At 32.9% G+C, this 13402-nt stretch overlaps 1 protein-coding gene across 1 annotated transcript; it reads left to right on the top strand.

The window, feature by feature from the left end:
• The first annotated feature begins 1175 nt into the window (after window positions 1-1175).
• LOC107856782 lies at window positions 1176-1694 on the top strand. The gene has a single exon (XM_016701755.2). The coding sequence runs from the start codon at window positions 1298-1300 to the stop codon at window positions 1565-1567; it is 270 nt and encodes an 89-aa protein (XP_016557241.1). The 5' UTR covers window positions 1176-1297; the 3' UTR covers window positions 1568-1694.
• The last annotated feature ends 11708 nt before the right edge of the window (window positions 1695-13402 follow it).

Here is a 13402-nt window from a genome sequence, read left to right as displayed (position 1 = left end):
TGGTGTTCTAATGACAAATCAGCTATTATTTTGCACTGAACTTCTTGCATGCTTGAAGGCAATTATTATAAATGGTTACCAAGGTCTGAAATACATAAATGAAATTAGAAATAGAATCTTTCATGAAGCAGAAGTACTTGTCTCTATTGATCTTGATGTTAATTGTTCACTAAAGATTGAAGCACCTCAAAAGATCAGTACAAATAAATTAAATGACAGTACTGGAGGATGAATAAGTAAATTGATGATTTCAATTTTCAAGCACATTTATGCATTCTTAATATAAAGTTAGTATAAAAAGTTTGCCCGGCAGATTACTTGTAAATAGCCTGCCTTGACCTAGAGAAATTTTTTCTTTTGGATTTATCCCTCTTTTGTCTCCGATTTCATTCAGTTGGATCAGAATAGATTTTCAACTCCAATAGTTTTTTTAATTGCATTCTGTATGATTTCTTAACAGTATAAAGTTTCTGCCACATTATTTTATTGTTAGTAATTTTTTTCCGGAATGTTATGTATTATTTTCTTTATTAATTGACACATTTTTTACGAGTAATGTGTGCATGGCTTTCACTTTCCATTCTTTACTTATGAAATTGCATCGCTTTTACTTTCCATTGTCTACTTATGAAATTGCATCATATATGATATTCATATGGTCGAAAAGAGATGCTATGCAACAACATTTATGTTCAATTGTGCGACATTGAGAAAGTCACTCAAAGATATACTTCCTTTATTTTAATTTATTTACTTATTAAACTTTGAAAAATTTAATCTTATAATTTTAAATTAAAAATATTTTAAATATATATTAATAAATCCGTCTAAAAAATTAGAGTAAAAATGTTCTGGAAAAGAATTTTTTAAAATAAATTAAATAAAAAATAATACAAGTAAATTTAAAAAAATGGGTGGTTTCATTTTGATTATCCTTTCCCATGGTTTGGGCGCAGGTGGAATTTCTTTAATCTCGCTAACCCGCGTGCAACCTTGTGCATTTGAGAACATGTCACTCCAAAAATCAGTGTGCTCTTTTCAAGTTGCAACTGATCCCTCCACGTAGTAATAATTGAAAAGTGCCAACTCCAATTATTGAGCATACACCTCACACCAAAATTGGAAAACCATGTTCCAAAACCACAGGCAACACAGCCAAAAGCCACTAGTTTTATTGAGCACCGGGTTACCTATATATAACAAATAGATATACAATCATCCATCATATCCCAATTAATTGAATCCAACCAACACAAAAACCAAGTCATTCTAAAGCATTAGCCTTCAAGATTGAAAAATGAGTTCAACAAGCAGAGCATGGATAGCAGCAACTAGCGTGGGAGTAGTAGAGGCACTAAAAGATCAAGGACTTTGTAGATGGAATTACTCTATTAGATCCATAAATCAGCATGTCAAGAACAATATAAGGTCATATTCACAAGCCAAAAAGATGTCTTCCCAATCTTCTTCTTTGATTTCTACAAAAAGTGAAATGAAGGAGAAAGCAAAGCAGTCTGAAGAGTCTCTTAGGAAAGTCATGTACTTGAGCTGTTGGGGTCCCAATTGAATTCCAACACTTAAATTTCTGCTATTTTTATGTACATATATGTTCTTTTGAGAATGAAAGAGCAACTTCTATAGTTTTGAGGCTTAATTGCCTTGTCAATATTAATACAACTTTTCCAGTACGTCCACATTGATCTTGGCTCAGTTCTCTGATAAATGAGAAATGCGAAATTTGTAGTTTTGACGTTTCTATCATTTTATCATGGTTAACTTCGATTCATATGTCTAAAATTAAATGGCAAAGGTTTAAATTTATATCTGAATTATATGAAATAGAATAAATTTGTCCTCTATTGATATTTGGGATTAATATGTCTTCACTATTTTAAAATGGACTCTATTTATTTTTATTTTCAAATGAAGGCTGTGTCGAGGTTTTTGTCTTCATTTTCTTACCAAAAATAAATTATACTTTTCTTAAAAGCAAAATAAAAGTAATATCATAATTACTTTTCTTTTTCTTAAACGAAAATATAAAACTTTTTCATCTCTGTGAAAGGTTTTGAAACTTTATAAATAGAAAAACCCTTCTCATACTATAATACAATAACCATTCACAATGTACTCTTTAAAGAGTCTTTGTTTAGGGAATTTCTCCCACGTACGATCGTGTCGGGTGAGCAACAGTTTAATGTTTTTTGATATTTAGATTTTCTTGTCGTCTTGTTTTATCATTTCATAGTCTGCAACTAGTAGCTTCCACACGACGCCCTCTCGATTTCGAACCCAACAAGTGACATCAGAGTCCACGATTCAATGATTCGATGGTCCAATTGTTGAACAAAATTGCAATCAATTTGATGATAATAAAGATATATGTCCAAAAGCTACTTATGAAGACAATTGTTAATCATATTTTCAATAATCCCGTTGTTACATATTTGAAAATAATTCAAAACTTACTTTTAACTCTACAAAAGACTCCAATATTTTTAATCCGAAAGGGTTAATATATTTTTTAACCCAAAATCTCCATTTTTAAGCATGTCAAACAGCAGTGATGAAGGCTATGTGACAAAACAAAGATAAGAAGGTAGATCAAGTGAAAGAAAATCAAGTTAAAAAAAAAGAGATTTGTTAGAATTTTTGCCCTAATTTTCTTACTAAAATAAGTTATATTTTTCTTGAAAGTAAAATAAAAGTAATACCATAATTACTTTTACTTTTCCTTATAGAAAAATATAAAACTTTTCTATATTTGGCTAAACTCTTTCTTGAAGGAAATATTTTGGAACTCTATATGTAGAAGATCCCCTTCTCATACAATAACACAATAAATATTCACAATGTAGTCTTTGAAGAGTATTTGTTTAGGGAGAGATTTCTCTCAATGGGTTTAATATTTTTCGATATTAAGTTTTATAATATATAGGCCGATTGGTCAAAATATATAATAATTTAATATTTTTTAGTATTATTTTCTTTGTCATCTTGATTTATCGTTTCAAAATTTGCAACTAGTAACTTTCGCATGACGTCCTCTCGATTTCGAATCCAACATGCAGCTCAGTATCCGATGTTGTCATGTATAGAAGTGGCAAAGGAGAAGTAAGAAATTATTAAATACTCAAAATTAAATTAGGGGAGAAGGCTAAATATTTTACTGAATCATGCAAAAAAAAAAAAATTATTCATTAGAGGCCACGCGGTCTACCTTGATTCTATAATAAAACCATCAATCTACGAAGAAACAATTGGTTCTAAGTCTTCAATTTTGTCTAAAGATATTTTTTAATAGTATATAGTAATATATTTCTACCACTTCAACTTATATAATATAGGTGGATCAGATATGAAAATTAAAAAATATAAAAAATTTGTAATATTTTAAAGTATTTTTAAATAGAAAAATATTATTATGAATTTTTGTCAAATATGTAGAATTCAACATGACCAAAATATTAATAGCGTCCTTAAATAATTTCAAAAATTATCATTTTTAAGAACTGACTAAAAATATATGTGATATAAATTGGGAGAGCGAAGTATGATTTATCTCAATCAACACATGACTATTTAAAAGAAGGCGAAATTCATCGACATGTAATTAAACTTGGCACAATTTTTTACTTGGACATCTAAAATAGATGAGAAAATTGAAGGAAAGTTGTCACTTAAGTCTTGAATGAAGGATTGATGGCATTGACCAACTTAAAGGGTCAAACATAATTAGAAAACTTGATTAAGTTAATTGTGAACTTGATTAATATTTTCAAAACTTTCTAATACTTTTAAAAATACAAATCAACCCATACCCCTCTCATTTCTAAATCAACCATCTCTCCCCCCCCCTCTCTCTCTCGATAGTTTCTCCCAACGAACAACTCTTCAAATTTCTCTTTTCAATCGCCGGCGACTTCAACCTCCGGCGACACATAGTTGGGCTTCGAGTTTCTTTTCGACTTCAACCGTCAATCGACGTGATAGCCTTGATCTCCAGCCACCACAACTTTGAATTTTTCACCGTCCCTTTTCTTCATTCACAGGTAAAAAATTATGGCCTTTTTAGTTTTCAAGAAAATGAGGAACTTGAGCCAATTTCTCTTCTAGTATTGGTTAACAATTTCAATATTTGTTGCTTAATTTGAAATGCGGTCTGAATAAAACCCTAATTTCTGGTATTTCTTCTCTTCTCTTTTTAGAGTGAATTATGATTTTTTGTTCATTGTTGCAATTATTTTAAAGTTTGATTTTTATTGTTTGTGTTTATACAAACAAAATAACGATTTTGATGTTTTTCGTGTTGCGCCCGTTGCTAGGTTGATTTGTTCTTATTTTTGATAAAAATGGTGATATTGTTCTACTGAATAAAATTATGCTACTATTTTTTTCTACAATAGATTAACCATCTGATGCAATAGATTAACCATCAAATGCAACATATTTAGCATATGATGCAATAGATTAACCATCTGATGCAACAGATTAACCATTTGAGGCAACAGATTAACTATCTGATGCAACAGATTAACCATTTAATGTAATAGATTTAGCATATGATGCAACAGATTAACCATCTAATACAACAAAGGAATCATAGAATTAAAAATCTGATGCAAAAGATTAACCATCTAATGTAACTGATTTAACATATGATGCAATAGATTAACTATCTGATGCAACAGATGAATCATTAGATTAAAAGTATGATGCAACAGATTAACCATATGATGCAATAGATTAATCATATAATGCAATAGTTTAACCATCTGATGCAATAAATTAATCATATATTGCAACAAATTAACCATTTGATGCAACAAATTTATCATCTATTGCAACAGAGGAACAATCAAATTAAAAATCTGACGCAATAGATTAACCATCTGATGCAATGGAGGAACCATCGAATTAAAGATTTAACACAACAGATTAATCATCTGATGCAATAAATGAACCTCCTGTTGGATAAAATCCTATCAACTATTCCAACAGGACATGTCCAAGACTTGATTTTTCCAACCGATCATTCATTTATTGCGATAGACGACCCTTTTGTTGGAAGAAATCTAAATAATATTATCGTTGATAATAGTTCTAACAGATTACTCATATGTTGCAATAGATGCGTGATCTATTACACAGACTAGTCATCTGTTTCAACAGATGAGTGATCTATTTTTATTATTGCAATATATTATTCATCTATTGCAATATGTTATTTATATATTGCAACAGATTACTCATATGTTGCACCAAATGTATGATCTGTTGCATAGAGATGAGTGATATATTTTGTATTGTTGCAGCAGATTACTCATCCGTTGTAATAGATTAGTTAACTATTCCAACAGATCACTCATATGTTGCAACAAATATGTTAACTGTTGTATATACCATTTATTTATCTTAAAAGATGAGTGATATATTTTATATTAGTGTAACAGATTACTCATTTATTGCAATAGGTTAGTTATCTATTCCAATAGATCACTTATATATTGCAACATATTGTGATCTATCGCACAAATCATTCATTTATCTCAACAGATAAGTGATATGTTTTGTATCTAGACTACATCCACCACTCTATGAGTTTGCTTTACAAGCGTTATCTCAATCAGGAGTAGAATATGATGAACACGGGAAGTAGGAATGTTTCAAAAGAGATGATCCAAATGCTAATAGACCTTCCACCGAAGAGTTGATCAAAACCTTCAGCATTGATCGTTATCCTGTGAGAATGTAATGCGATGGTGGAACTGATTTAACAGGTGATTTCGTGGTTAAGTCAGCCGTGGGAAAATCTTTTGATGCCTTCAGAAAAATACTTTGAGAACAAAAATTAAATGCTTATTTTTGGGACAGCTACTTTGGGAAATATCTTGATTTGCCAGAGGACAACAGTGCTCGTTTCCAACTGAAAATGGTATATGAACTTCTCAAGCGTAGGTTTATGTATGAAAACAAAGATAAGATGAATGAGGTGTAGATAAATTACTATGACATGCCTGTTTGTTTTGGTTAGAAGGAGTTTGTCATAGTTACTGGATTAAAATGTTATCCTCCTTCTCCTTCTCAAGTAATACCTATTCTAACCCAAAAAAGGACCCCACACACCTAAAAAGGCAAAGGCAAGTCGAGTGATCATGATGACCTGGTGTCCATTGTTGGTTCAAACTCTAAAAACAAAAATTTGATAGAAGCATTCAAAGGTAGAAAAATTTCAAAGAAGCACAAACAATCATTGTGCTTGGTTTGGTTTGTACATAATATTCTTTAGGCGAGAGACGTTAACAACAATATAAGCGTTGGTTTAATAAATCTCTTCAAGGATCTTGGGGCGTTTAACAACTATCCTTGGGTTTATGAAAGCTTTAAAATGACTGTTAAATATTTGTTGACTCCGTTAGCGCCAAAGATAGTCAACTTATATGGCTTTCCATGGGCTTTCATGGTAAATGTTTATTTTATTATGATATGATTCATATTTTTAATTCAATAATAGTTTTTATTTATTGGTGTTATTTTGTAGGCTTGGGCGTTTGAAGTCATTCCTTATTTGAGACAACAAGTGAACGACCAGGAAAAAGTTTCTTGTCCAAGAATCTTGAGATGGTTGTCGGTCATAACTGATAAAAATGCAAAATTTCTTGATCTCTTTAACCCCCCGAAGGATGCAGTAAGTATAATTATAATTAAGTTTTTGAATGATCTGATCATCATTCTAATATATGTAATGATTTATGTTAGATTGTGCATCCGTCGCTCGTTCCGATCAATTGAGAGTTGAAGATGCCATTTTTTCTTACTTTACGGTTTGTACAAACTTTATCAGACCCTAAGGTCATTGACAGAATAAAAATAGAATTGTTTGGAGCAATAACTATCACAAGAAAAATAAATTTGGAGGGTGGGCTTGTTGTTGTTGATGGTCTTAGTAGTGATGGAGCTGTTGGTAGTGGTAGTGGTGCTGTTGTTGGTGCTAATGATGCTCCTCTTATAGTTTTTAAAATAACAAACCATTATAAGTATGATTATACTGGTTATACAAATTTGCCTCTCCCAGCGAGTGTTCTGCATGTAAATATCAAGACTGCAAGGCAAAACACAATGTAGTGATTAATGCATTAACTACTTCTGTAAAGGAATTGACATCTAAGAGGGGTGTCATTCCATCAATGAGGATTTTATATTCATCTACCCTATAATATATTAAGGCTAAGAGGAGAAGGAAAGTTAATTCCAAGGCATTATCAGGCATCCAAAAAAGCAAAATTGCAACTCCTTTGTCCATGTGTTGCACTATTGAGCAATGTACAATGTCCAAAGGAGAACAACACGAGCTAAAGAAGGTGAATATATATCGTCTATTCCAACTAACAAACAAACACATATCTGTTTCAACAGATGACACATCTGCTGAAAATTATCAAACAGATATGTACATTTGTTACAATAGTTGACTAACATATTGCATCAAATAAAGTATCTGTTGCAACATATGTATCATTTGTTTTAGTAAATCAAACAGCTCTACGTACCGCTTTTATTTATACCAATAGATGACCTATCTGCTGCAATGGATGGTCATCTATTAGGACAAATTAAATCAAGACTTCCTACCATTTTATTTTTTCCAAACAGATGAGTCATATGTTGTAACAGATGGTTCATCCGTTCAAAATTATCATACAAGTCTTCCTCATGTTATAATTTGTCCCAACAGTTGATCCATCTGTTGCAACAGAAATATAGTTTATTTGGGACAATTTAAAATAGGAGAAAGACCTATTTGATTTGCTAAAACAGATGAGTTATCCTTTTCTATTTTTTTGTATCTTTGTGATTAGCATTGATGAATTATGGATTTCCAGGTGGATGTCACTGTAGAAGCTACTTCTAAACAACATTGATAATATGCTACTTTTTTATGGAAATATGGAGAATAGAATGCGCAGAAACCGTACGCAAGCGACATTAAAGATCCACGACTATCAAAGCCGAATTCCATAGCACCGGATGAAGAACAACTTGTTTATACTGAGTAGATCTTTATAACTTGAGTCTGTCAAATTAATAACCTCACCCCTCCTTAGGAATTCTTGGCTTCAATGCTTATATTGATGTATTTGTTTAGATCTGCATCCATAATAATTTTTTTTACATTTTATTTATTTATTGATTTATTTCCTAAAATTTTTGAAGGCTTCGATTTATTTTATTTTGTCTATGAATTTTATTTTTTTCTTAGATTTGAAGTTGTTAATTAAAATGGAATACTAGATTCAAATATTGCAACAGATATTTTATCTATTGCAACAGATGACACATTTATTGGAAAATATCAAACAAATTTAGACATATATTGCAACAGGTAGGTAATCTATTGGAAATTATCAAACAGGTCTTCTCACTGTTGCAACAGATAGATTTAGATAGAAACATCGACAAAATACAATAGATGACCGACCTATTGCAGCAGATAAACTATCTATCAGAACATATAGAATATCTGTTACAACAGATGAACAATCTATTGCATTATAAAAATTCAACTTTCATTAGACATAAAAAATTGCCACTTCATGTAAAGAGAAGTGACTTAAAATAAAAAAGGTGGAACCCATCGACAACGTTCATTCTAAACACCTAAAATAAAATAGGTATCAAGTAGACAGTGTTCATTTTAAATAACTAAAATAAAATAAGCATCAAATGTGTCAGTTTTGCACTTTTTGCCCTGTTGGTAGCTCTCATGTAATTCTCGCAGCTAATGCTCGTTGAACCCCCATTTTTGCTGACTTGACGTCTGATTTGGCCCCCCAATGGTTATTTTTTCCCATTGTCTTATATATTCATATTTTTTCTAAAATTTAACCCTAAATTCTCAAATCTTCTTCTTCTTCTTCTTCTTCATTTTTTTCTCTATCCAAATTCTTCAAATTATTTGTATTTGGTTTTTCTGCATATTTTTTTTAATTTTTCCAACTGGGTTTGACAATGTCGAGCTTATCTTCCACTATTTTTTTGTGATAAATATTTGATATTGTAAGTGTGGTCATGAAGCTCTATTGAATACTTCTTGGACTCAACAAAATTCAGGTCGTAGGTTTTTTACTTGTAAAATTTCAAAGGTATTATTTTTTATTTAATTTCTTTATTAATTATTGACTTGCAATTATTTTGTAATTGTGGTTTTGTTTTTATAGAAGTTGGGTGGATGTGATTACTTTGATTTGTATGAAGAACGACACCTTTCACAAGCAAATCATGTAATCTGGGGTTTGTTGAAGAAAGTCAAGGCTTTTGAAGAGAAACAAAATCAATCAAGAAAATACTACATTGTTGGTGTTATTGCTACTGGTTTGATGTTATTGGGCACATGAATATTCAATCCTAATGGCTGAAATTTTCATGGTGGTGTATTTGTATTTGCTACTGGTTTGGTGTTGTTGAGCACACGGATATTCAAGCTTAATTATTGGAATATATCAAATAAATTTAGACATATGTTGCAACATGTAGGTCATCTGTTGGAAATTATCAAATAGGTCTTCCCACTATTGCAACAGATAAGACTTAGATAGAAATATAACATCAGTATAATGCAACAGATGACCAACCTATTGCAATAGATAAACTATTTGTTAGAACAAATAGAGTATATTTTACAACAGATGGACAATCTGTTTCACTGTAAAAAATTGAACTTTCACCATACAAAAAAAATTTCCACTACATGTATGTAAAGTGAAGTGACTTGAAATAAAAAAATTGTTATTTCACAGGCTCTTCTTAATACACAGGCTCCAAGCATGCAGTTAGTACCCCACAAGCCCAGACCTCTTGCATGTTTACCACAATGTTGTCGTATATAAAGGTTGTTGGCTCGATCATTTTTGTGCCGGTCAGCAAACATTCCATGTATGCAAGAGCGTGCGACCCGCACGTGGCAGCGGTTTCATTTTTTGGAAGGTCCATGTCCTTAATTTGACCTTCACAATCCCATGGTTGCTTCATCAACACTTCTGTTGGCAAATGATCCATCAATTTACTCTGCCTTAATAAGATGGGGAATAACTCCAACAATAGTTATATGTGGGTAAAAAATCAACCTCGTCCATGATAGGAAAGTTGCAGTCCTAAACCTTGATCTTTCGCTCATCGAGAAGTATCTCAACAACCTAATAAGGTATGTCATCCACGTTCATGACTCCAAGAATCCTCTTTTCCTCAGTCCATCTCTTGCCGTATGAATTTGGCCTCCCTTTTCTAATATATTTTATCATTTCCTCATCCCATTGGAACCTAGAAAGTAGCGTATGAACTCCCTCTCCACCGAGAATTGATGTTAGCTTACTGATATCATCGTACTTATCATTGAGATTCCTGTAGAAGTTGAGGTCCATTATCCTATCGGCAACATCATAAGCTTCCGTCTACGCTAATTTCCTGCCCTCATAAGGCAGAGAATTTCTTCAACATACTATGATATAAGAAGGAAATTTTTAAATAGGTTAGTAATTGTAAAGAAGGAAAACATAGTGAAAAGATGTAACGGATGGTCTATTTGTTGCAGAGGGTTCTCTGAATCTATTTATAGATTACCCATCTAGCATAACTTATACAAGAGATGGGTAATATGTTGCAACAGAACCACCACAAGTTACACCAGAATACACATATATTGCAACAGATCACAACTAGATTAGAAGGTTAGGTTAGGAAAAGTAAACTTACCCTGTCCATGTATCGCGTACGCATATCTGTCATACTTCTGAAATCTTGGGCGGAAAAGGTATGGATGGGGTAATCTTGTGCGCCTTGCTTGGCCTGTCGCAGATTTCTCTTCTCTTTAGTGCCAAGTTCCGCGTATATCTCCGCTTTATTGGATGGCCCCTGAACTTTAACAACTTTTGGAGAAGTAGGAGTTGTAATTCTTTTTGGATTTTTGATTGGAGAGTACTTGGATAATTGCTCTTTTCTTCCTCCCTACCACCAGTGTAGGAGTGTATGACTCCCTCACCTTCTTGGATAGTATGAAAACCCTCTTGGATTTTAATTCCTTAACAGCTTTAGCGATAGCCTCTACTTTTTCAAAGAGTTTATCTTGGTTGTCCTTACATTCTTCGTATTTGCAATGAGAACATGAGGGTGGAGAGGGGTGAGAGATCCTGTGTAAGTATGAGAGGGACCTATCTGAGGGTGAGAGGACCTCTGAAAGGGGTGTTTTCAAACATATTTATTTTTTCTTGAGCATCAACATGATCAACATCATGAGTGACAGTAGCATCAAAATGCCTACCACCAACATCAACTCCATCAGAAACACCCCTAGAAGAAGCACCCAGGTCTGTTGTAGTAGGTTGGTCATGAAGAGCCTCAATACTAGGCTGACCTTACCTAACTGCTCTTCTTATGGCTATTTCTCCAGCCAATTCCTTCTTTATTAACTTCACCGTTGGGTCTGCTATTGTATCAATAAGACCTAGAGTAGTAAAAGAAGTCATCCCCAACTCCTACTCAGTAGGAACGATCCACGAATGTACAACCTATAAAAACAGACATATATATTTAAATCATATAATAATTTACATTCTGTTGGGTTACATGTTAACACAAATAACTTATGCAACAGATGATCTATCTGTCACAATAGCTGATCTATATGTCACAACAAAATTACAATATATTGCATCAGATTACCCATCTATTGCTTAATTTACAGTAGATGGGTAATTTATTGAGTGAGTTCAGAGAAATAGAGCAACAGATGGTTAATTTGTTGTGAAATATGGATCGTCTGTCGCAACATATTACCCATCTATTGGACCAGTTACAGTAGACGGGTAATTTGTTACAACAGACGACCCATCTGTCACAACAGATGGCACATCTATTTCAATATCTTTTTTTGAGTCAAATTATTTTACTTGAAAGAAGACGTACTGCATCATCCAGTTGGTTAAAGAAATCAGCCTCCTTAATTCTTATGTTGTTCTTTGCAGCCAACCACCTAAGGATCCTTTGATGATAAACCTCATCTGGGTAATCCTTGACCTGCTTTCGGAGATGAGGAATAACTTCAAATGCCCATGCCTAAAAAATATAAACAGGAGGCAAGAAAAAAAGTCATAATAATTATTCAATATACATTAATGGATGAGTAAACAAATAGTGATTAAATTTACCATGAAAGCCCAAGAAAAGCCGTATAATGTGATCGTCTTTGGGGATAGTTTTGACAGTCAAGTAGTAGATGTCATAAACCCAGGGATAATTGTTGAATTTCAAAAAATCATCAGCAAGCTTCAACAAATCATTTTCTATGCCTTTGTTGACGTCTTTTGCGAATATAACAGAATGGGCAAACCAAACTAAGCACAACTACTCCCTACACTGCTTTGGTATGGTTTTATCCTTGAGATGTTCTGTCAACTCATTGGATTTGCACCCACGTCCAACAATGTCCAACAACCCATTTATTTTTTCCTTGAGTTTGTTGGTTTTGGTAGGCGGTCGCTGGGACAATGCCTTACCATTATTTGATGGTGGTGGTTTGACTGTCCTACTTGCCTTGGACTTTTTTTGTGGTGTTTTCTTAGTGAGAGGTTCTTCTAGATGATCGCGTTTCAATCCCATCACTATGGCAAACTCTTTCAAGCCAAAACAAACTGGCATGCCATAGTAGTTGATCCTGATTTCATCCATCTTTTTCCCCCTCCTTCGAATCTTTATCATTCCCCACGTACTTGATCCTCCGCTTGAGAAGACCATATACCATGCTCATTTGGAAACGGACAACGTGGTGCTCAGGCAGCTCAATAAAGTATCTAAAACAACTCTTTTAAAAAGTCCGTCTATATTTTTATTCCTCATAATATTCCTAAATTCATCAAAAGGTTTCCCCAACTGACATTTTAGTACAAGATCACTTGTTAGTTTTCCAGGGTAATCTATCGGCATTGCAACTTAAAACCTGTCAAAACTAATAGTTTTGACAACCTCATGCTGGGATTTCGATATTAATTCACGCTCCATTGGTGATGCATTATCATCCCTTTTCTCACTTTCTTCTCCCTCCTCTTCTTGTTTATTTTCTTCTTCCTCCTCCTCACTTTAATTTTTCTCATCACCATCTACAGACCCTTGTCCACCTCCCTGAATGTCATTTTCATAACTTTTCTTAGCTTCACTTTTCCCTGACTGAGATTATTCAAGAATATTCTTTGAATCCCTCTGTACTGTAGCCTTTTTTGTTAGGTGGTCAGAAGTTGATCCACTTTCGCTTTCTTTTCTATTGGGAGACATGTTTTACCTATAAACAACAGGAAAATAAAAATAACATTACAATTGATGTATTCATAAATTTTAAAAAATACATTACAAACAC

Source organism: Capsicum annuum, chromosome 7 (assembly GCF_002878395.1).
Source record: "Capsicum annuum cultivar UCD-10X-F1 chromosome 7, UCD10Xv1.1, whole genome shotgun sequence".
Classification (NCBI taxonomy): Eukaryota; Viridiplantae; Streptophyta; class Magnoliopsida; order Solanales; family Solanaceae; genus Capsicum; species Capsicum annuum.
Note: the sequence above shows the minus strand (reverse complement) of the source record. Positions and strands in the feature narration are given on the sequence as shown.

Excerpts from the sequence above, each read along its gene's own strand:
- LOC107856782 (XM_016701755.2), top strand. The coding sequence starts at position 1,298 with ATGAGTTCAACAAGCAGAGCATGGATAGCAGCAACTAGCGTGGGAGTA.